Source organism: Onthophagus taurus, chromosome 2 (assembly GCF_036711975.1).
Source record: "Onthophagus taurus isolate NC chromosome 2, IU_Otau_3.0, whole genome shotgun sequence".
NCBI lineage: Eukaryota > Metazoa > Arthropoda > Insecta > Coleoptera > Scarabaeidae > Onthophagus > Onthophagus taurus.
In genome coordinates this window covers 7,944,349-7,965,483 of record NC_091967.1, presented here as the reverse complement: position 1 = coordinate 7,965,483, position 21,135 = coordinate 7,944,349, and the positions used below count along the sequence as shown (strand labels likewise).

Here is a 21,135-nt window from a genome sequence, read left to right as displayed (position 1 = left end):
GTTATTACTATTGTTTAAGTTATAGATAACTTTATTAATTCTATTCGCATACGAAAGATGGCGCGACGATATAATAAATCAAATCTTGTGAAAGAAACTTTATTTACAATAATCTTATATAATAACATCCTATCAATTAATACTAAACTAAATTTAAGCAAAAGCATCCTCTCTGTCTGCTCCGGCACCATCTCCATCTTCTAATGAAGAAAAATTTAAGAAATGTGCCGGGCGATGAACTTCGTGATAAAATTCTTTAGGATTGGATAATTGGAGTTCATATTTCATATTCGGATCGTGTCGGACACCTAAAACACATTTAATTTAATATGTTATAAATTAGAATTAGTAATAAATTATTACCCATAAAATTGTAATTCCAACTTCCTTGAGCTGGAACCATGAAGAATCCCAAAAATCGATCGGATAACAACATTTGAACCTTCTCGTAATGACTCGGAAGATATCCTTTAGGATTATTTCCTTTATCGGTGTTTTGCCTTCCCCATTCGTAACCGGAAGGCGTTAATTTATACGCAGTTAACGAACAACTTCCGGGTGTAAACGAACAAGTTATTACAATCGTTTTTTCCCCATCCCAACTTGTATTATCAGCCATTAATCTAGCGTGAGTGCTAATATCTTGTGGGGAGAGTTGTGGTAACTCATTCGGTTGAGTGTGAATCCATCCCAAAGGTTCCATATCTTTCAAAAAGGGGTGGTTTGGAGGAACGTGAGGAATATGAACTGTTTGATGAGTTCCCCATTGAGGAGGTAAAACCAAACACCTTAACTCTTTTACTTGAGGATTATCCGGTGGGCTAACACCGTACAAAAACGCGCAAATCTGAGCTCGCAAATCCGAAATGGTGACGAATTTCTTCAAAACATTTTTAGGTAAAATATAAGTATAACCAGTTTCTTTAATATCATCTGAACTAACGTAAATATGATTAGTTCTTAAATGCAAATTAGTAGCTGATATGGCTCGCACCCTCCACTCAGTTTTAGAACTAAAAGTTTGCGTTTCATAATTACTAGTTGTACTCGTAATAATTTCATCACCGTGTTTATTAACCGTTCTCGTTGTGGTGGCCGTTAATTGAGATTGTTCTTTAGTTTGTTTTTCAATTTCCGCAATTTGTTGTCTTTGTGCGGAAGGCGCACTTATCTCCATACCCAAAATTATATCACGAATTTCAGATTGCGTTAACGAGGCCACGTTAACGTTATTTTTCTTTCCGTAATCGGCTAAAATTAAATCTTTTAATTGTACCTCAACCTTAATCCATTCATCATCAGAGAGAGTTGGCCAAATATGATGTGGTTCCGTAATCGTGGTTTTATCCGGTTTTAAAATAACTTTGGTTCTTTCCGTGTTAACATGAAGCGCTCTTAAAATTAAAATCAATCTTGAAAAAGCTGTGTAAGACGAAATCGTTTTTAACCAATCATCGTATAAGTTGAATAAAACCATTTGAGGTTCGGTCGCTTTTAAAATGAGATCGCCGAACTTTTCAACTTTTAAACAAGCTTGAAAGGGAAGTTGTAATTCGGAACCTTTAATTACGATGTTTGGAAAATCTAATAAATGTACTTCTAAGGGATCTAACATTCCCTTTCGGGTTACGATGATTTGTTTTGGTTGTTCCTCAACGGGGAGTGAGCGAATTAAGGCGGCTACTTCCTCCGCCGTTTTCCATTTGGCTAATTGCCCCAAACGTTTTTGTCCCGCCCAAACTGAGGTGTGAATTATTTTTAAGAATAATTGTCCGGTTCGGGGGTTAAAAATGAAAATAGCTCCGTTAATCGGTTTAGTTGTTAAATTTCCTTCGAAAGTTTTATGAATCGTAACGCGATAAACATTTGTGTCATCGACAAACCAAATTATTTGATTTGAAAATAATTCTCCGTAATTTTGACTTGATAAATAAGGTTCTGTGGGTTCACTTGAATACAATTGTAAAGCTTTTCGAATTCTTTCCCGTAAAACATACAAGGCGGGGTTAGCTTTCATTATTTTAGCCATCGCTTGTTGAATTAATGGTTTACACCCAGGGAACCAATTTCCATAAGCACTATGTAAGTTATAAGCGAGATCAATCGCGATTAATACGCCTGTGGGTGAAGGATAAATCGACATATTATCAGTTGTGTAGTCTAAAAATTTGGCTCGAGCGTATCTCTCAACATCGTGTGAATCGTAATCACCCCAACGTAATTGGACATCAATCCAATATTTTTGGGTTGTTGTATTATCCATTGTATCCTTCGTATCCGCTAATAAAGATGGGCGAGAAACGTTCCATTTATACGCAGAAAATAGTAAAATATCAGCACAAGATGAATTCATTTTATATGATTTCCTCGGATGGATTGTTTCTTTTTGAACCGTTTCGATTTCTAAAGCATCTAATTCTTGATCGAAAACTTGGCACAAATCCATTACGATCGATTCGTGCACTTTTTGCCATAAATGAGCCCGGAAAATTTGAATCAAAGATATTTTTAATGTTGGTATTTTTCCGTGCATAAAAATCCCCGTTAAATCTAATTGTACTTGAAAACCAACATAAACGTTCGCCCGATTAATCGTTGGGGACCACCACAAAGTGAACCGACGATTCGGAATTTGATTCAACCCACTTCTTTGGGCGTTTGTTAATTTTTTGTACTTCATCGATTCTTCAAATCCGGAAGCTTTCTCCCAAAACAAACCCTCCCACGTTGGGAAATAAGTCCCTTTAAACAAAGTGTGTTCTAGAATCCCTTCGACCCCGCCTAAAGCTTGAATCATATCGGTACGATAATTATTTAAATTCCACAATTTTCCATCATGTCTTTGATGCGTCCACCAAAAAGGATTTTGTTTCAAAACTTGATATTGTTTAAATTCAGTTCGAATCCTCCAACCTTTATCGTAAGCTAAAGTGTGCCGATCCTTTTGAAATAATGTGTTTATTCTTGGAATTCCCCGATCCCAAGAATCTTCTAGGTCCTCCAAAGTTAATCGACGATTCTGAGCGTTTGCTTCTTGCCTTTTTAAAGCGTACTCGGCCCAAACTCTTTGTGAATCAATAAACTCGGATTCCCAAGGTTGAATGTAACGGTATAAATTAGGAATTAATTGATCCTCATCGTGACTCATCCCCGAACGGAAATGGGTTATCCCCACATCCGTTTGTTTCGACCATCTCAAATCCGATTGAGGGATCAAAACGTGTCCCATACTTAACATTCCCAACCCCCCTAATTCTTTGGGGGTGTAAAACACAACCGGGGGGAATCGACTTGGCATTTTTGAATTTAACCCGATTTTAATGCGAGTTTGAATTTTATTTTCGCACTTCACCAGTAAATCTAATAACTCTTGAGTGTTAACTACAGCCTCTCGGAAATAAGTCATCAATCCGATTAACGCGGTGTTCCATTTATTTACGATTTTCGTGAAAGTCGTTGAACCGGACGCCATTAAAATTTGACGAACCCGATTATGAAAACGGCTCATCGATTCATCATCCACTCTTAAAAAGCATTGAGCTGTTCTTTCTTTGCTACCTTCGTGTTGTAAATTCCAAACTCCGTCTCGATGGGTAAACTCTTCGTGTTGAGTTCGACATTTCGGTAATATGCGACATTCAAAACCGCACATATTAAATAATAAATTAGGGTTATCTTTTGAGTAGACGCTAACGAAGCTATTTTCCCATTGGATCGTTGTTACTGACCGTGGTAAACGATTTTTGATGTCCCAAAATACAGCCCTCCCTAAATTAACGTCGTGTTTCATTAATCTCATTCGAGCATCCCTCGGCCAACACTTTTTATTATTGTAGCCAACTATATTCTCGTTGTTCGGATCTGGATGTTCCGTTAAATATCTTTGAATTAGTTCTCGAGCTTCATCGGCGCTAAATCGGAAAAACATGTGTATTCGGTCAACGTATCTGCAATACAATCGAATTGGATGACACGTTTCTGTTGGAATATCTTGATAAGTTAAGAAATCATTGGGCATTTGGGGTGGTCCAGCCATTTCGCTGGCTCTTTGTAACCCCAAAACTAATAAATCGAGAACTAATCCGTAATATTGGGTAATAAATGAGCCAAATTGTAACCCTCTAATAATTCCGTAACTGTTCGTATGGTTCATATCTTTATAATTAATAACAACGTTATTTTTCGCTGTCATATAATCAGCAATGTTGTGATCAACGATTAATCTTAACAATCGATTCAAAAGGGTTAAATCGATTTTTTCGTATAATTTTTCAAATTTCGATTCCAATAAAACATTACATTCACCTTCGGAAACATCCCAAACATCTTGTAAATTATTAATTCCTTGACACCATTTATAAACTAATAACGGTGGGGGTTCCGTGTCTGCGGGTTTAACCCACGGCGGAAATAAACGTCTCTTGTCAGCTTCGTACCACAAATATTGATCTAAATAAGCATCGGTAATTTTTTCAAGCGGTTCGACGTCATAAACAGGAATTAAGTGACTGTATAAATCCATAAACTCAATTCCAACTTCCTTAAAAGCTCTTTGTGTCAAAAGATGGCGCTTAATTCTTGATAAAGCCTCGTGAGGGTTATCATAAGCTTGCTCAATTAATCCCAACTCTTCACGTTGACTTTGATTTAGGCGAGATTTTACACTGTATGCTTCTTTTAAACGTTCCAATGCCAAAATGAGTAGTTTTGTATCGTGTTTGTATGAAAGTGGGGGGAAAGGAATAGGAGCGAATCGACGAGACTCTAACCAATGTACGGTTGTTGTGTATATAGCTACAGCTTCTTCTGGGGAAATATATGGGCCATCCTACAAAATAAAAAAAATATATATTAAAAATTATTTTTAAAAATTATATAGGGTGATTCACATAAGAACCGACACAAAGCAGGGACATATAGAGGACATTAAATTAAGATAATTTAAGTTGAACCCCTGAGGAATTATAGGCCTTCAAAGTTGGGTATTAAATGTTTAAAACATTCAATATCTTTGATACATTAAGCTAGAAAAACCAAATTTGGTATATGTTATGAGCATAGAAACCATTCACAGGAATTAGTATCTGTTTTAGGTTTTGGACACTGCAGATAATAATCAAGTTCAACCCCAATAGAACTTTTTTCATTGAAAGAACTTTATTTATATCAGGTTTGTCATTAGCAACCTCATTGTAACAATCCCAATACAATATATAAAATCTCTTATTGCAGTTTCGTGTACTTTTCATCTCTTCGTTTTGAAAGATCACTTTCAGTTCTTGAGAAATAAATTTTTGAAGTGATCGACAATTTTTTCGAATTTTGCAATTTTCGACGAATAAATTCTAATAATTCGCTTAAAATCGATTTCTCGGAATATGAATGTGAAAATTTCCCAAAATATTAATAAAAGTATGCTCTTTCCAATGAACCAACACTATTTGAAAAATAACTTTTAGTTTTTAAGAAAACAATATGTGATGTTTTGATAAAATTTTCATCAACATCTTTCAAAATTCGCTATAAAATTAATTTCTTGTAGGATCCTTGTGGAAATATCACCAATTATTAATTATAGTACCCTCAGGGGAACAACTTAGTATAGAGATAAATTTCGTTAAATCATCTTAATTTATTACACTCTACCATGTCCCTGCCCTGCTCTGTGTCGGTTCTTATGTGAATCACCCTGTATATTTTGTATTTTAATAATATATTATAGTTAATCAGATGCGCGTTATCCAACTATTCTACGATTCATCTAAAACGAATCAATAAAATAGTTGCCAATAAACATTTAAATTGGCTTTCAGGACCCCTGCGCGTTTCATCATTTTAACTGTTAATTCAATACTTATAAAAAGATACTCAAAATTATTTACTTTTAAATAATTATGTTGTCTTTCTTGTTCAGCTTTTAAATAAAGCCTGGTTAACCGCCCAAGATTCTTCTTACAAACCGTCTTATCGACAGTTGCACCCCTTCGAATCCTCTCCCTATTATAATGTGCTGTATTCGTCCACCAATCAGCTTTCATTTTAACATAGCGCAAAATCATATTTTCTATCGGTATTGGTAATCCGGGTACTTTCCACGGAATATTCGCCTTCCAGCATCTCCACGCTTCTGAAAGATGTTGTAAAATCGTCCTTGCTTTATTTTGTTTGATGCCTTCAGGCATCATATCGACGATGTCGTGCATAACTGAAGCGCGCAATTCTAAATCGAAATGGGATTCAACGCGTTGTTTTGTAACCGTTTTTGCGACTCCTTTAGAATGGCGACCTTCGAATTGTCTCGAAAGAAGGTTTCCAAGCCAGCGTTCCAATAAAGGGGTGATACCGCGCATGAAAAATAACCAAACTCTCCAACCAGGTGCCCAAAATCCACAACCTGGACCTTTACCAACAGGACCCTAAAATAAAATTATTTTAATACTTACTTAATTAGACGTATTTTAACATACCGTATTAAATCTATAATAAATTAAATGTTTTAAATCTTTACACATCCTTATTTGCCTCATTAACTTGTATTTGTATCGATACATTCCGGTTAATTGCCCAACGTGAGCAAAAATGTATTGTAAGCCATCGGAAAGTTGGAAAGCATCAACATTATTCAATCGATACTGGACATGCGAGTCAATTATTAATTTAGTTAACCTCAAAATTTCCCTGCATAAATGAAACGCGTTTCCAAAACGAGATTTTTTTCTTTCCTTCGTCGTTAAAGTTTTAACTGGCTTCAAATTAAAATTGTAATCAAGATGCAGATAATTTAAGTTTTTTCGATGTATCAACAAGTTTAACATATTATATCCTTGTCGACAAACTTGCAAACCGGCTTCAACCCAATCTAGTGTAGTCGTTTGGAAAAATTTAGTCGCTTTAAACGACCTAAATAAGTATCGTTTCTTTTGTGCTTTTGGTGGACGGTGTTTCAATGCGTTCAAAACAAAATATTTCAATAATTTTTGATAACTAACACGAACTTTAACAGGTTGACCTGGAGGACAATGTTCTTGATACCAACATTTCACCAGTGGGATATCAATGGCTCTTCTACATCGACCTGATCGCAAATTAAAAGGCCTTGGGGCCCATAATAAAGATATTCCGTTTGCGGTGTTATCGGTATATAAGGGAGTTTCTTGTAAGAAAGGTTGTACATGCTCTGGAAGGAGATATTCTTCATCATCTTCTGGGAGAGGTTCGAGACTTTTCACGGCGTGTCTATGCGATATTGGGTTTATTAATGGATCGAAATAAAAAGCAGGTAAGTCTGGATCTTCAGTTTTTATAAAAACGACATTTGGAGCATGATACCTAGACAAATAAAAATGCTAATTAATTTCAAATCTGTTTAAATTAAGGTAAGTTTTTGGTTTAAAATTAAATGTTCATGACTTTCAACCCATTTCTATCTTTTAATCTACACAATAGAAAGTAATATCAAATCACTGTGTAATAGTATATCACACTGCTAGTATATCATTACAAATTCACTTATAGTAATGAAACAAAACTAGTGTGAAATTTAATAAAAATTCATCATCATCATCATTAATTCTTACCATGATAAGTGCACAAAATGAGGCATATTATTGTATAGATAAGGAAAAGCAATTCGATACTCAGTACGAATTGGTTGTCTTATAATAATTTTATGAATATCGTTAAATTCATTCCAATCTTCATCCCTGCAAAACAAAATTATAATAAACTTTTCCCAGAAAATAACTCAACATACCCTGGGTTCATATCCTTGATGAGGGGTTCAAATTTAGGACCACCAGGAATAGCCATATTCAAAGCTTTAGCAGTAAAAAAACTTTTTGTATCAAATAAATAAAAATAATTCGAATCAACTAAATCAGTTAATAATTGGTTAGCTAATCTATATAAAGTAGCCATCATAGGTAAAGTTAAATTCCATTTTCTATATGTGGGCCCATTTACATATCTTAAAAAAAGGAATTAATGAAAAAAAATAAATAAAAATTAAATATTTTTTTTACTTAGTTCCTACTAAAGGTTTATGATCGTAAAACCATTTAGCAACGGCAGCATCTTCTTCTGCATCTAATTCTATTTGAATTGCCTCTAAAGGTTCAACATCCAATACATTATCAGCATAATCTAATGGCGGCTCTTCATCATCAAATGGAGGAAATCTCATACGTTTAAAATGGCGGCGATCGCGTTTTTCACGACGCATCATGATCCAAATTGTGCCCCATTGAGCTATATAAACCGGTTCAATCACCCACGGAATTTCATTTACAAATGTAATAGCCCCTGTGATATGATACAAAACTTTAACATCACGAATTTGTTCCCATGGCATGGGCATGTTTTCCAAAAGTTTCATTACGGCATGAGGCATGTATTTTAAAGCACCCAAATAAACACGTTTATCATGGCGGTATTTTCGACTGCTCATATCACCGTGATCTCGAATGATTTTACGGATATGCTCAGGGGGCATATCTTCTTTTTGTGCATCGACAAAACCTAGTTTGCGTTTATCAGCAAAACGTTTTGATTGCAATTGATGCCATTTTTGAGCTTTTTCTTGAAGTTTATCTTCCGTCATTACATCGGATTTCGGATGCGGAGGGGGCATTTGTTGTTGAAGCGCGTGGGCATGGGCTTGTGCCGCGGCTACTTGCGCTTGAGCGTGTGCCGCGGCCAGATGTTGTTGGGCCATCATTGTGGCCCATGGGTTAGGCCCCAAAATATATGGCGGCAAAGACATATTAACTGTAAATATAACAAAAAAAAGATAGGTTAGGTAAGCGTCTTCCATTTCCATCTTATTTTCGTTTAAATAATTTATACCACAATAAAGAAAATCCGTTTAAATAATAATATAATGAAATAAAATCTTACCAAATCGCTTATTTTCTCATTTTATTCGAAATATCTAAACATAAACGACAAACGACGCTAAACGAACACGCTACGTTTTGACAGCTTTCACCAAATTTGTTATTTAATAGATTTGGTAACAGTACATTGTACATTTAATAGAACCGTCTACGAAATAAGCAAAATTATGTGTCTACCAAATACACACTAACATGAAATGTCATTTTATGTCAAATCAGCATCCTTCAAAATGACCGAGTTGATAATTTCTGCAAGAGCTTATTGTAAAATAATTTTACACGCCGCAAAATACGGTCATTGTTCTATTAACGGTGTTTTACTTGCGAAACCTACCAAAGGAAAAGATGTAGAGTTTGTCGACGCAATTCCACTTTTTCACGTAGCACTTAACCTCACTCCAATGGCGGAAATTGCTTTAACTGAGGTAAATAAGAAATGTTAAATAAAAAAAGTATTTAAATGTTATTTATTACCTTTAGATCGATCAATATGCCAATCAATTAGGTTTGGTGATCGCTGGTTATTACACAGCACATGAGAATCTTAAAGAATGTTCAATCGAAAAAGCCAATCATAAAATAGCTGAAAAAGTGGCAGAAAATTTTCCGTCAGCTTGTATGGTTATTGTGGAGAATCATAAATTAAATTTGAAAGGGGATAATGCTGCAATTAAAGTCGCTCAGTATTCAGATGGGAAATATAGACAAGTTGATGTGAATAAAGTTTCTTTAGCCCCGAAAGATACTCTTGGATGTTGTTCACAATTGTTAAAAGAACGTGCATATTCGCATTTAATTGATTTTGATAATCATTTAGATGATATTACTGAAGATTGGAAAAATGAATATTTAAATGATAACATTGATAGATTAATTTAATTTATTTATTTTTTTTTTTAAGTGCAAATGTATTTTATATTAATTATTTTATAAAGGTATTTAATTTTTGGGTATTAAAAAATACACAAACATAGAAAATACTTTGCTTTTTTTATTTGGGATGAATAAACATATTACATTCTTCAACGTTTTTAATAAACTATTATTATTTCAAGCAACAACTTATTAATTAATGATTAAAAAATAACATTATCTTTATTTCATTTAATTTTTTGTACATTTTTCAGTATTAATTAAATGTAAAACAGATTTTTTTAAAAATATTGTCGAAAAGCTAGAAGACATTTATAGTTAGCTTTTTTATTAATAGTTGTGCTTAAATGTTGTGCCTAAAACTACGCAGCTAAATAACGATGAAATAAAGGCCCATCTTTGGTCCAATATTAACAACTATGCCCCTTTTTTTAACAATTCGTAAAATTATTACATATAAACGTTAAATCAATGTTATTGAGGCAAATATTATTGCTTGCTAACGCTATTATTAAAACACTTTATTAATAGCTATAAAATATATTAAAAAAAAACGTCTTATATACACAGAGCAATGGAAAAATATGGTTCTTGGTATTGAAACTAATCGATTTTCTTGTATTTTTCATATTCTGATTCAAGGTACTGTGCTGAGATCCTTAAAAATGTATTTAAAATAATTATTTTCGAAATGATTGCTTTTTTTTAAATAGAATATTCTAAAACGTTTTCGTTAACTTTCTTTCGTTCTTAATAAACAGCCTACATTCTTACAACCTTAGTTTCAAACGTTTTCATTTTTCTTATTTAAATTAAAACGCTGTTTTAATTATTAAAAACGTGTTTTTCTTTTGGTATCACAGAGAAATACGATGACGGAAACAACATCTTTAGGAATTTCCATTCATTTTTAAAAAATTATTCAAATCGACCTAACACCAAAAAAGTAAGGTTATCTTTGAAACATCAAAGATTTTTTTGAAGTTAGATCGATTTTACTTAATAACTATAAATCATTTAAATTTTACATTTTTTGGACTTTTTCCTGCCGGGAATTGACAAATACGGATAATATGTTAGTGTTTCTTAACATTCTTTTTTTTAATTGGGTGGATGGAATGATGGTTTCTTTTAAAACTTGAAAACAATTTTTTTAAATTTAAGCTACCCCTACAAACTAGAGCAGCCACTATGAGTTAACATCTTCTTGTATAGACAATTGAGTGGAGTTTTTTCGGGGGGAACGTCCTCTTCTTCTCGGTGAAACTGGCGGTGTTGACGCAGGTGTAACGGGGGCTGTTAAAGTACCACTTGAACATGATAAATCCAAACGAGAACCAGCTCGTGATGGAGGAGCGGAACCTAAGAGCCAAATATTATATTAATTTACAGAAACCCATTTTAAAAATGTACCTCCATAACTTCTTAACCCCGCCGGACCAGATTTTGGCCTAACATTAGTTGAACTAGGACTCCTTTTAATTTCTGTTTGCCCTTTACTACTTCTTCGTGAACTCCTCCTACCGGAATCTGGAGTTCGGCAAACTCCCGTAGGACATCGTTCACCCATAGAACATCTTCCTTCGCATATCGTTCGCGTTGATAATAATTGTTCGTAATTATTTAAGCTGAGCATACATTGTTCTCGATCAATTTGTACCAAAGCCAAACTTGGATAACGTTCCTTTAATCGTCTCCTCTCTTCGTGCAATTTTAAATCTTCAAATTCCTGTAATTGTTTTTGGAAGCCCAAGTTTGGGTTAGCCACCGTCCTTCCCGCTCTAACAACTTTTAACGCCTCCTTCCAATTTAAATTGGTTACGGACATTATGTAGGCTACAGTTACTGTGACGCTCCGAGACATCCCTGCGAGGCAATGAATTAAGACGTTTCCCTCCCTTAAACGGGCGGCATGAATGAAATCGTTACAAAGTGAGAAATATTGCGTTAAGTTTTGGTCGGGCGAATCTGATGCCATCACACAAAGATAATGTTTATCCTAAAAATGAAATAATGTAGAGCTTTTCGAATGATAAAATTTTACTTACAGAATGAATCTTTTTGGCTGTGTCATGGATGGCAACGATATGTGTTATGTTATATTTGTCTAGTTGAGCAGAATCTTTGGAATCTCTATAATTGCCTACATAGAGACCTGGCAAAACCTAAAAAAAATTCTTATAAAAGAAAATCTTATATATTTTAAATTGCGTTTATAACGCCATCTTTTGACATTTCATAATATACAACAAAATAACTGTCAAAGTGCTGTCAAATTTAATTAAAGTGAATTTTAAAGTATTGAATTTAAATTATTTGAAAAAAAACGCCTTTTTGAGTGAATATAAATATGACAACATAGAATTAAGGTCGTATTATGGAAAATTTCCATATAAACAACTTTGAAAATGTTAGCGTGACCTTAAAAAAACTTGCAAAGTAAGTACATTTTTATTGAATAATAAGTTTTTTTTGCATTTCTAGTAAATTAACCGTATCAACGATAAAAATAAATCATTTGCATATGGTAATTTAATGGCGTTGCTTGGTTGAAAGTGATTTTTGCTTTTTTTCTTTTAGGTTAAAATAAAGTTTTCTTTTACGATATAATAAAAATGATATAGGCGAAGTTATTGTTGAAGTAGTCGAGGGTGGGATATAAAATCAATATTATAACAAAGAACCTAATGAGGTGAAAAACTCTTCAAACTATTTCAAGGCGTGGTATCGAATAGAAATTGAAAAAATATAACCTAATAAAGATTATAATTTTAGAATTAATCTTTTGAAATAAAAATTAATGTGAGAAAATGCATCCGGTTCAATCATTTTTATGATTGATTGCCATAAAACATGCAAAATATCTATTTTTAGACAACTTTATACATTTACTTGTTTATTGAGTTGCCTATATAAAAATAAATTAACCTCAAAAGTACTTACAAAAGAAATCCCAAAGTTTAAAAGCTCTTTTTTGTACTCTCTAATTCCATCTCCGATAACACAACAAAACATTTTCTTACAATTATCGTTTGCTCCCGCGACTATAAACCACCTCGCAGTACAAGAACTGCAAAGTAACTAAGTTTTAGCTCGTTTTCTTCAAACTAAAAGAACTTTTAAATCAACGATAAATTCGCGTTCGTATCAGTACGAAATCGGCGTTGACACAGTTGCTATAGTCACTAACGTTAGTGTAGTATGGAGTTTTATTATTAAATCTGATTAAATCGCCGTCCTCGAGGCCCGAGGGGGTTAAAAAAGGCCGGCGACCCTAATCGAGGGCGAGATTGCGATTTTAATGATGAATATCATACGCACGCCATGCGAAAATTAGGGCTAGAAAAGTTATTATTTATTTACGAACCATGAAATGATGAGGTTAACTGATAAATGTTAAAAGGTTTAATTTAAATTTTTTAACGTCAATTTTGCATTAAAAAGATGTCATTTTGACATTATCTTTATTTTTAGGTTAAGTTTTTTAACCTTAACATCAAATTTTTAAATTTAAACTTAATAAAATATTTACTTATTTTATCAATAAGGAAAGTTTGTTTTAACGTGAAATTTACTTATCATGGTTTGTAATCTTAATCTATCAGATTACTCATTTTCCTGAAATTTCTGCATTAATAAATTTCATGTTTAAAGCAAAGATTATTATCAAAGGTTATTAATTATTCTGAAAAAAATTATTTGGCACGTGTGTATCTAAAATTCGTGCACGAAACGGCGAAACTTAGTTGCACTTTTGGTACACATTTAAATTTCAAATTTAATTCGTACGAAAATAATTTCTTACAAAATAGGGGTTATCGATGGATTTTCAAATCGGGTCATTTGATTGAAATGGATTTCAATTCAATTTGAACCGGGATTCAATTGACTTCACTTCAGTTAAAAAGCGATAAAGAAAATAAAATATTAAACCCGGAATTGCTTCTTTAATTTGAATATAAAAAATGTCATTTATTCTATTATTAATGAGGACTTTATTTTATTCTTTTAGTTACCTTGTTCATGCCATTCCCCATGGCAGGCGGGAGAACGCGTCTTCTCTACAAGGATCACATGTCTCCCTATTTCGGAGGTCAGGAACACACTCCAACAGAGGTCTAGTTCTGTGGCACCTCTGTGTCTGGTCTGGATGGGTCGATATATGGGAATTTCGGGTGCTGCGCTGTAGCGAGACCCAGTAAAAGAATGGAAATTAACATTTCTTTTAGTACACCTATCATAAACCTAAAAAAATTTGAAAAATCCTTCCAAAATAAACTGAAACTTCCTGTTTAAAGGATGATGTAAATGGATGATGAATTGTAATGTGTAGGGTGAATAATAACAGTGTAAAGAAAAAAGGAAAGTTTATTATGTGTTTTAAAAGAAAAATAATCCTACATTGTATAATTAAGAAAGTTAAAAAATATATCTCAAATTTTAACCAAGTTTTAACAGCGCCATCTAACAATGGCCATTTCTACTATAAATTTAAAACTGAATAATGTTAGTAGCAACTCATATTAGAAATTAGAGGTAATTATTATATATATTATTTTATAATTGTCATTATAGAGGAAAATATAATTCTAATTAAGCTAATGTTAATACAAATAAAAACCTAGACATGATTAGATATAACCTAAAAATTATTTTGACGTTAGAACTGACAAATATAAAATGTCAATATTGATAGGTATGATTTTAATGAATTTAAAAGGTAATAAATGTAATCTATAAAGACTTTAATCTATTCAATTATCTAATCAAATTCCTTATAAATTATTCCTCATACCATTAAATCATTATGAAAACTAATTAAATCAGAATTTATTTTAAAAGTCATGATTTAATGATAGAAAAGTAACAAAAAATGACGTAATTATTCATGAGTCGGCCCGAAATCGAATAGTTTGGTGTCCCAATTTGTGTGATTTGTTTTAGTGACGATGAATCACCGTGTTGATTGATGAATACAAATTAAAATGAATGAAAATAAATGTTGTTTCAGATTTTACTTTTATTGAGAATGTCACGAGTTGCTTCTTCTTGTCAACAGTGGGCCAAGGTTAGAAAAAAAATACCAAAGAAAGAACGAAAGAAAAAAAAAGTAGGGAAGGTCACCAACTCGCTGTATCCGAACCATCTGAGTATGTACAAGTTCCATTAACGGAACTTCAAAATGTGTACCGCGTAAAACAGAACATAACGACCGTTCTCTAAACGAAGTACTCGCTAAAAGTTACTTACGACGATGTTAACTTTAATTTTTAAATGTTTTCGGTGAATTTGTTGCAAATGTCAAATTTGACGTTTAATGACTTTTTAATTATAACCTCAAAAAAGGGGTGATTCTATAATATTAAGTACGCAGTGTCCGTTATTACTCAATAAAAATATACAATAATCTAGCGGTGAATAACAAATAAAAGAAGACCAACAATAGCACTAGAACTAACACTAGACTTATTGTTAGAACTAGAAACATTCAGTTTAGCCGTACTAGTAGCGCTAGTTAGCATAAAATATCACTATGTTGCATATTTTTATTGAACTAAAACTAGAAAGCCATACTAGACTATATACTCTAGACTATATATCTCAGAACTCAAGCCTGCTATCCCAAATTTAAACAGAAAACAAATGCATGACATGCACACCATGGAATATAACGTGAGAATGCTGGTACCGATGATAACATTTGCCTCCGGATTATATAAATGTCAACATAAGGAATACATGGCCACATTGCATATATACGGTCGGTACGAAGATTCAAGAGCCGAAAAGTGTTTCATGCGGTATTTATGTCCCTTCATTAGAGATTGAAGAATACTACCGCTTGCCAGATCAATTAACTATTTTTTCTGCGGAGACTTACGCCATCTTAAAAACAGTTGCACTAACTTTGAAAAGAAAAATCCCCAAAATAATAATTATAACAAATTCCCGAAGCACACTCCAGCGTATTAAGAACCCAAACCTTAAAAACAAATTACATCCTTATATCAGTAGTGCTTTAAGTCTATTATATTTGGCGTATCAGAAAGATATTGATATCACACTGGTATTGGTAGCGGTGCATATGGGAGTGAGTGGAAATGAAAAAGCTGACGAATTGGCGAACAGGAGACACTAGGAGGAGGTTCACAGAGTAAAAATCTATGGAAAAGAATTATTTCGGCAAGATATTGATGACATAAACCATCAATGGGAACAAGAGTGGACTAGAAGCAGCTCAACTAAAGGGGTATTCGGTACGCTATGTGCTGTACAACAAATTTCATGATTCATAAAAGTTCCCTTTGTACTCATAATGCGAATGTGGTGAAGAGGCTGATCTTGACCATATTTTTTTTTTAATCAACGACAGAAACTATTTGCAGGTCTATTTAACAAACATATATATTTACCAATTAACTAGGTATCATTGCTAGCTACAGGCTCATTTGAGATAGTTTTGATGTTATTTGAATATGTTCTTTCAAACAATCCTTTCTACTTGTGTTTGTTTGAACGAAAAGTTCGGACTCCAAGACCCAACTGGATGTAAATCAGTCGTCAATCAATAACCTCAAAAACGTTTATATTATAAGTTTTTTTTAATCATTCCCCAAAACGATTGTATTAACTCAATTAATAATAATAAAATACCTATTAAATCGGAAAGTGCTAAAATTCCAAAGTTAACCGCAAATCGGGTTGGTAACGATAAGTAAAGTCAGTCATATCTATAAATAAATTTTGAGGTCATTTCTCATTAATAATAGTCATAATCGGCATTATTACAAACGATTCGATAACGAGAGAACAAATATAACACCCACTTATTACATTTTTTTCAATAGTTTCTTTAATTAATTAATTGATTTCAACACAACCAATCTCAAAATTTAATCAGATTTTGAGCGTAAATTTATTTATTTAAACCTCTATTCTCTTTATATGGAAGAAAATGTATGTAACTCTGAAAACTCGAATTAACTGATTTTCCTTATAAGGTACACGCTATTTTTTTCTTCTTCACCTTTATACATACATAAGATATTTATTTACGAACACACCGTATTTAGATAGAAACTCTCCCATGACCTCGTTTTTGAGTTCAATTTCTAAACGGAAAAAAAAATTTTAAGTGAATTTAATTTTTGAGTAACATAAATTTTATTTAATAAAAACTCAGTCAGTTTTCTTCGATAACTTTCTTATCACATCAATAAATAAGCAAGATTTCAATATTTTCTTTAATTCATACCTGGGCGATTTGACCGTTTGTCTCGTCGCGTCGTGTGGAAGGGACTAAAAAGAGAGGCGAGACTGGAAACGGCTCGCCAGTTTCAAGTGTGAGTTAGCAAGGGGAACATCGTTTACGAAAAGTTTTGGATTAAAGTGATTTTTAAGTGTCGATAAAGAATTATTACACGAAAATGGCTAATAACAGGGCGGCAAAAAGTGGATTTGCTGCAGAAGCACAAAGAAAGGTTTGTATTTAATCTAAAAGAATTGAGTAAAAGTAACAGGTGGATTCAAATGACTCGAGAAACAAACAAAACCGTTTAGTAATGTTATTCCAAAAATGATATCGATCAACAAGTTTTATTATCTTTTTTTTGGGTGGAATTTCTGACAAAGGGTGCAGCAGGCTGCGAATCTAGGTCAAAGGGGAAATCGATGATCAGGGTTTGTTTACCAACCAACTTGTTTGTCTCTTGAAATTTAATAAAAAAAAAAAACGAGTTTTTCAAAGTTTAAAAAATGCAAATTGCATTCTGCATTTTGAGTGCAGTCTAAAAGTCGAGTCAAGGTTATTGAGGGACCAAGGACCAGTCGTGCAGGTTACACGAACGAAACGGAGAGAATTCGGTCCAATGGTCACCTCTATCCTTCACATCGTCGTCCTTTACAAGATAATATTTCATTATACAATCCTGAAAAAAGATTCATTGAAGAAAAAACATTTATTTTTAATGCTTACATTTTTCTTTGTCATTAAACAGTTAGCGGATTGTGTGTAATCCTGTCGATATTGACTGTAAAAAGCTTGGTAAATAACGTTTAAGTCAACAAATTTATCTTTTCGATACGATAACCTATAAAAAATGTAACTGTCATTTTTATAAATTTGAATGACATTTATTACCAATTGTAAAAAACTTTAAAAAAATAACTACTTATTTATACATTATTCCCAAAAAGAAATACAAAGTTAAATTAGTATTCGTTTAACGAGTCGCTTCTATGGTGTCTAACCATTAAAATTCAACACTATTTGTTACGTAATTGGTCATGTTATCGACGGAAACGTTATTTTGCGGTTTCCTATTTCCTCCTTGTAAGCAAATAATTTTTATTAGCAAACAAAATTCTTATAATCTTTTACTTCTATAAAAAAGCAAACATTGATCTTATAAAAACGCGTGATGCGTTATGATAAAAGTATTTCGACTCAAAATAACGTACAGAAAAGATGATAAACTTCTTGATCTCGAGTCACTAAAGAATTTGAATTTATCTAATTGTGAGGCACGTTTCGATATCTTTCTCAATGCGGCGGTTGGCGAGGAGGAGACCCGAGTACGTGTCGAGTTTGAGTGCCATATATGGTTATGGCGTTCGGTTTTTTTTAACCGTTACCGACGATTGCGTCACCGTGACTCAACTACGGGTTTCTTCTCTTTCTCCACTTCGTCCTGCATTACTCTTTTAAGAAACCCAATAACAAACGAGTTTCTTAAACCCTAAAATACCACAAAAAACATTCCATTTTAATGACATTTTTGAATCTGTCAATTTTGACAGTTCAAATTTAATAATACCAACTGTGATTAAAAAAAATTATTAAATTTTTAACATATTTTTTTTAGATTAACGCAAAATACAGTGAAGAATTAGCACAAGAATCTTTAGAATGGGTGCGAGAAATAACCGGCGAAGATATAAATATAGCCGGCGATATGGATAGTTTCTATGAAGTTTTAAAAGACGGTACTTTACTATGTCGATTGATAAATTCAATTCAAGCGGGAACAATAAAGAAAATCAACGAATCTAAAATGGCTTTTAAATGTATGGAAAATATAAACGCGTTTTTGGAGGCGGCTAAAAATTTGGGAGTTCCAACTCAAGAAACGTTCCAAACTGTCGATTTGTGGGAGAAGCAGAATTTAAATTCCGTTGTGATTTGTCTACAGTCGTTAGGAAGAAAGGCTGGGAATTATGGAAAACCAACGATTGGGCCAAAAGAAGCTGAAAAGAACGAAAGGCACTTTTCCGAAGAAAAATTAAAAGCCGGCCAATCAATCATTGGGTTACAAATGGGAAGTAACAAAGGTGCCAATCAATCGGGGATTAATTTTGGAAATACGCGTCATATGTAAAAGATTATTTTAAAAAAATGCGTTATTGACCACTTTCCGATTTTCTAATAGGATTACTTATTTAATTTAATAAATACTCTCTCTAAAGAAAATGTAAAAAAAAAGAAAATAGTCCTTTTTAATTTTAATCTGCAATTTTTCGTTATTTAAATAACGAAATAAACGCACAAAGTGCCAAGAAAGAATCATTCCGTTTTTCTACTATTAAAATATTTGGATAGTTATTTTTTATATTCATTTTTCCTCGATTTATCTGGTAACTATATGAAAATTAATTAATAAAAAAAATAGTATAGGATATTTTCGTTGCTTTATTTATTAAAACTTGAAATTTGTATTAACGCTAAAAAGTATTTAATTCTCCATTTTATCTACTTCATCTTCTACCTCCATCTATAAAAACCAATTATAAGCTAAAACTCAAATTTAACATTAACTTACATCTCCACTCCCTTTCAAATTTCTATTCTTCTTTATCTTATTTTCTTTATATTTCAAATAATTTTCAAGATTCGTGTAAGATTTCGGTTTTGTTAAAAGATACAAATCATTGATTAAAACGTCCAATTTTTCAGTTAACATATATGGTTTCAACCAACCCACTAATGGTGTTAAACCCGGCGTATAAATACTATCTTTATGATAAAAGAGGATCCCATCAACAGGAAGAGGAGTTTCATCCTCTAAATAATATTGATCAGAAAATGAAACTGAAATGTTATCTCTCGTTGCAAATTGATGTGGAATCGCCTTAAATCGCTTATTGTCAGCACCTCCTCTAAATTCTTCCTCATTAAATTTCGATTGTAAGAAATAAAATCTAAATTCCGCCTTAAAAAAATCATATATAATATTAAATCGAAAATAACATCAAATTAAAAGTTTTTTTACCGAACAATTAATTAAAGACATTGAATTCCATGCTAAAATATCTAGTACATAAAAGGTTTTATCTTGATTTCGATAAACACAATCTAATAAGGTTATTCGATGATTTGCTGTTTCTATTCCACCTCCAGGCAATGTTGTTTGGAAAGTACCTTTTAATTGATTAAGTCTATTGTAAACTTTAGTGACACCTGCTTTTGCAATTACTAAGTTCCTTACACCTTTCGGACATACTTTGTAATACCAACTTTCATCTAAATCTATCGGAATGTCCACCATCCATTCCGATAACATTAATTTAACCTTAAATTTGTTTCGACCTTTTTCTTTCAACGGAATCGTATCCGTTTGAACTTCCATGCTTTCGCCTTTTCCAAATATATCCGTGAGGTTACGTAGTTCATCCACAGCATCATTTCTTCGCCTAATAAAAACAATTTTCTTTATAAAATTAAATTTTTTGTGTGGTTATACTTTTTTAATTCCTCCAATTTTTTATTTCTTCTCGTTTCTTGATTTTCTACAACTCCGTTATATTTATATAGATTTTCATAATTTGATTTACTACTAAAAAAAAATTTTATTCATAACATAACCTCAAAGTTACTTAAATGCAATTTTACCTAGATTCGCCACTCGGATTCATATTGATTGATGACTTAAGGAATATTACGACGATTAATTGATAAATTATTTATAGACAATCACTAGTTTATAATTTATTTACATAAATAGGGAAATATTTAAACTCACAGTACACAAAATGATGTTTGACGTTTTAAAATCGTGTTGACATTTTAGTAATACCAACATTACCAACATTGATATATTCATTTGTTTACAAATTTAAAAATTAGTAAGTAATAAAATACACGAATTTATGTTAATATAATACATATTGCTTAAAATGATTTGGTATTATTAAATTATTACTTCTAAACCTATTATATTTGAATTACCAACTGTTGAAAACGAAAACTTATTTAAATATTAAATTTGAATTTATATATAAATTAGCTTTTTTTATAACTTAAAAGAAAACTTGGTTTATTACAAAAATGAATTAATTAATAAAAGAAATACCTAAGTAAATTATCGATTTT

The 21,135-nt window shown here is 32.4% G+C and overlaps 5 protein-coding genes and 1 long non-coding RNA gene across 10 annotated transcripts; 3 read left to right on the top strand and 3 right to left on the bottom strand.

Annotated features, from left to right (window-relative positions):
* Window positions 1-83: 83 nt before the first annotated feature.
* LOC111427160 (pre-mRNA processing factor 8) lies at window positions 84-9,005 on the bottom strand. Its single transcript, XM_023062155.2, has 8 exons — window positions 8,896-9,005; window positions 8,022-8,766; window positions 7,754-7,966; window positions 7,578-7,703; window positions 6,468-7,329; window positions 5,883-6,416; window positions 364-4,828; window positions 84-308 (listed from the first exon to the last, which is right to left on the bottom strand). Exons 2-8 carry the CDS (start codon window positions 8,759-8,761, stop codon window positions 154-156), a joined length of 7,095 nt encoding a protein of 2,364 aa, XP_022917923.1. The 5' UTR covers window positions 8,762-8,766; window positions 8,896-9,005; the 3' UTR covers window positions 84-153.
* An 84-nt stretch (window positions 9,006-9,089) lies between these two features.
* LOC111427163 (ER membrane protein complex subunit 8/9) lies at window positions 9,090-9,874 on the top strand. Its single transcript, XM_023062161.2, has 2 exons — window positions 9,090-9,319; window positions 9,375-9,874. The coding sequence occupies exons 1-2, from the start codon at window positions 9,092-9,094 to the stop codon at window positions 9,771-9,773; spliced, it is 627 nt and encodes a 208-aa protein (XP_022917929.1). The 5' UTR covers window positions 9,090-9,091; the 3' UTR covers window positions 9,774-9,874.
* Window positions 9,866-14,239, bottom strand: LOC111427162 (dual specificity protein phosphatase 22). Of its 2 annotated transcripts, none has more exons than XM_023062160.2 (4): window positions 13,784-14,239; window positions 11,816-11,932; window positions 11,181-11,766; window positions 9,866-11,129 (listed from the first exon to the last, which is right to left on the bottom strand). In XM_023062160.2, exons 1-4 carry the CDS (start codon window positions 13,802-13,804, stop codon window positions 10,957-10,959), a joined length of 897 nt encoding a protein of 298 aa, XP_022917928.1. In that variant the 5' UTR covers window positions 13,805-14,239; the 3' UTR covers window positions 9,866-10,956. The 2 variants fall into 2 exon arrangements, with proteins under 2 accessions (XP_022917928.1, XP_022917927.1); XM_023062159.2 differs by lacking the exon at window positions 13,784-14,239 and adding an exon at window positions 12,711-12,789.
* LOC111427166 (uncharacterized) lies at window positions 12,025-14,510 on the top strand. Of its 3 annotated transcripts, none has more exons than XR_002707910.2 (3): window positions 12,025-12,206; window positions 12,348-12,844; window positions 13,780-14,510. It is a non-coding gene; the product is annotated as an uncharacterized lncRNA (long non-coding RNA). The 3 variants fall into 3 exon arrangements; XR_011639641.1 differs by having other exon boundaries at window positions 12,348-12,957; XR_011639642.1 differs by lacking the exon at window positions 12,348-12,844.
* A 2,426-nt stretch (window positions 14,511-16,936) lies between these two features.
* On the top strand, window positions 16,937-19,444 carry LOC111427164 (calponin 3). Its single transcript, XM_023062162.2, has 2 exons — window positions 16,937-17,248; window positions 18,632-19,444. The coding sequence occupies exons 1-2, from the start codon at window positions 17,195-17,197 to the stop codon at window positions 19,142-19,144; spliced, it is 567 nt and encodes a 188-aa protein (XP_022917930.1). The 5' UTR covers window positions 16,937-17,194; the 3' UTR covers window positions 19,145-19,444.
* LOC111427161 (snurportin-1) lies at window positions 19,438-20,833 on the bottom strand. Of its 2 annotated transcripts, none has more exons than XM_023062156.2 (5): window positions 20,656-20,833; window positions 20,507-20,599; window positions 20,036-20,456; window positions 19,586-19,975; window positions 19,438-19,537 (listed from the first exon to the last, which is right to left on the bottom strand). In XM_023062156.2, exons 1-5 carry the CDS (start codon window positions 20,676-20,678, stop codon window positions 19,499-19,501), a joined length of 966 nt encoding a protein of 321 aa, XP_022917924.1. In that variant the 5' UTR covers window positions 20,679-20,833; the 3' UTR covers window positions 19,438-19,498. The 2 variants fall into 2 exon arrangements, with proteins under 2 accessions (XP_022917924.1, XP_022917925.1); XM_023062157.2 differs by having other exon boundaries at window positions 20,507-20,596.
* Window positions 20,834-21,135: the final 302 nt, after the last annotated feature.

Excerpts from the sequence above, each read along its gene's own strand:
- LOC111427160 (XM_023062155.2), bottom strand. The coding sequence starts at position 8,761 with ATGTCTTTGCCGCCATATATTTTGGGGCCTAACCCATGGGCCACAATG. Across the intron at positions 6,417-6,467 it reads TTTATTATAGATTTAATACG|GGTCCTGTTGGTAAAGGTCC; the intron begins GTATGTTAAAAT and ends ATTTTATTTTAG. Across the intron at positions 4,829-5,882 it reads GACAACATAATTATTTAAAA|GATGGCCCATATATTTCCCC; the intron begins GTAAATAATTTT and ends TTTATTTTGTAG.
- LOC111427163 (XM_023062161.2), top strand. The coding sequence starts at position 9,092 with ATGTCATTTTATGTCAAATCAGCATCCTTCAAAATGACCGAGTTGATA. Across the intron at positions 9,320-9,374 it reads CGGAAATTGCTTTAACTGAG|ATCGATCAATATGCCAATCA; the intron begins GTAAATAAGAAA and ends TATTACCTTTAG.
- LOC111427162 (XM_023062159.2), bottom strand. The coding sequence starts at position 12,782 with ATGTTTTGTTGTGTTATCGGAGATGGAATTAGAGAGTACAAAAAAGAG. Across the intron at positions 11,767-11,815 it reads CAGCCAAAAAGATTCATTCT|GATAAACATTATCTTTGTGT; the intron begins GTAAGTAAAATT and ends TTTCATTTTTAG. Across the intron at positions 11,130-11,180 it reads GGGGTTAAGAAGTTATGGAG|GTTCCGCTCCTCCATCACGA; the intron begins GTACATTTTTAA and ends TTTGGCTCTTAG.
- LOC111427164 (XM_023062162.2), top strand. The coding sequence starts at position 17,195 with ATGGCTAATAACAGGGCGGCAAAAAGTGGATTTGCTGCAGAAGCACAA. Across the intron at positions 17,249-18,631 it reads CTGCAGAAGCACAAAGAAAG|ATTAACGCAAAATACAGTGA; the intron begins GTTTGTATTTAA and ends TATTTTTTTTAG.
- LOC111427161 (XM_023062156.2), bottom strand. The coding sequence starts at position 20,678 with ATGAATCCGAGTGGCGAATCTAG. Across the intron at positions 19,976-20,035 it reads TGTCTTTAATTAATTGTTCG|GCGGAATTTAGATTTTATTT; the intron begins GTAAAAAAACTT and ends GATTTTTTTAAG. Across the intron at positions 19,538-19,585 it reads ATTTGAAAGGGAGTGGAGAT|ATGGAGGTAGAAGATGAAGT; the intron begins GTAAGTTAATGT and ends TGGTTTTTATAG.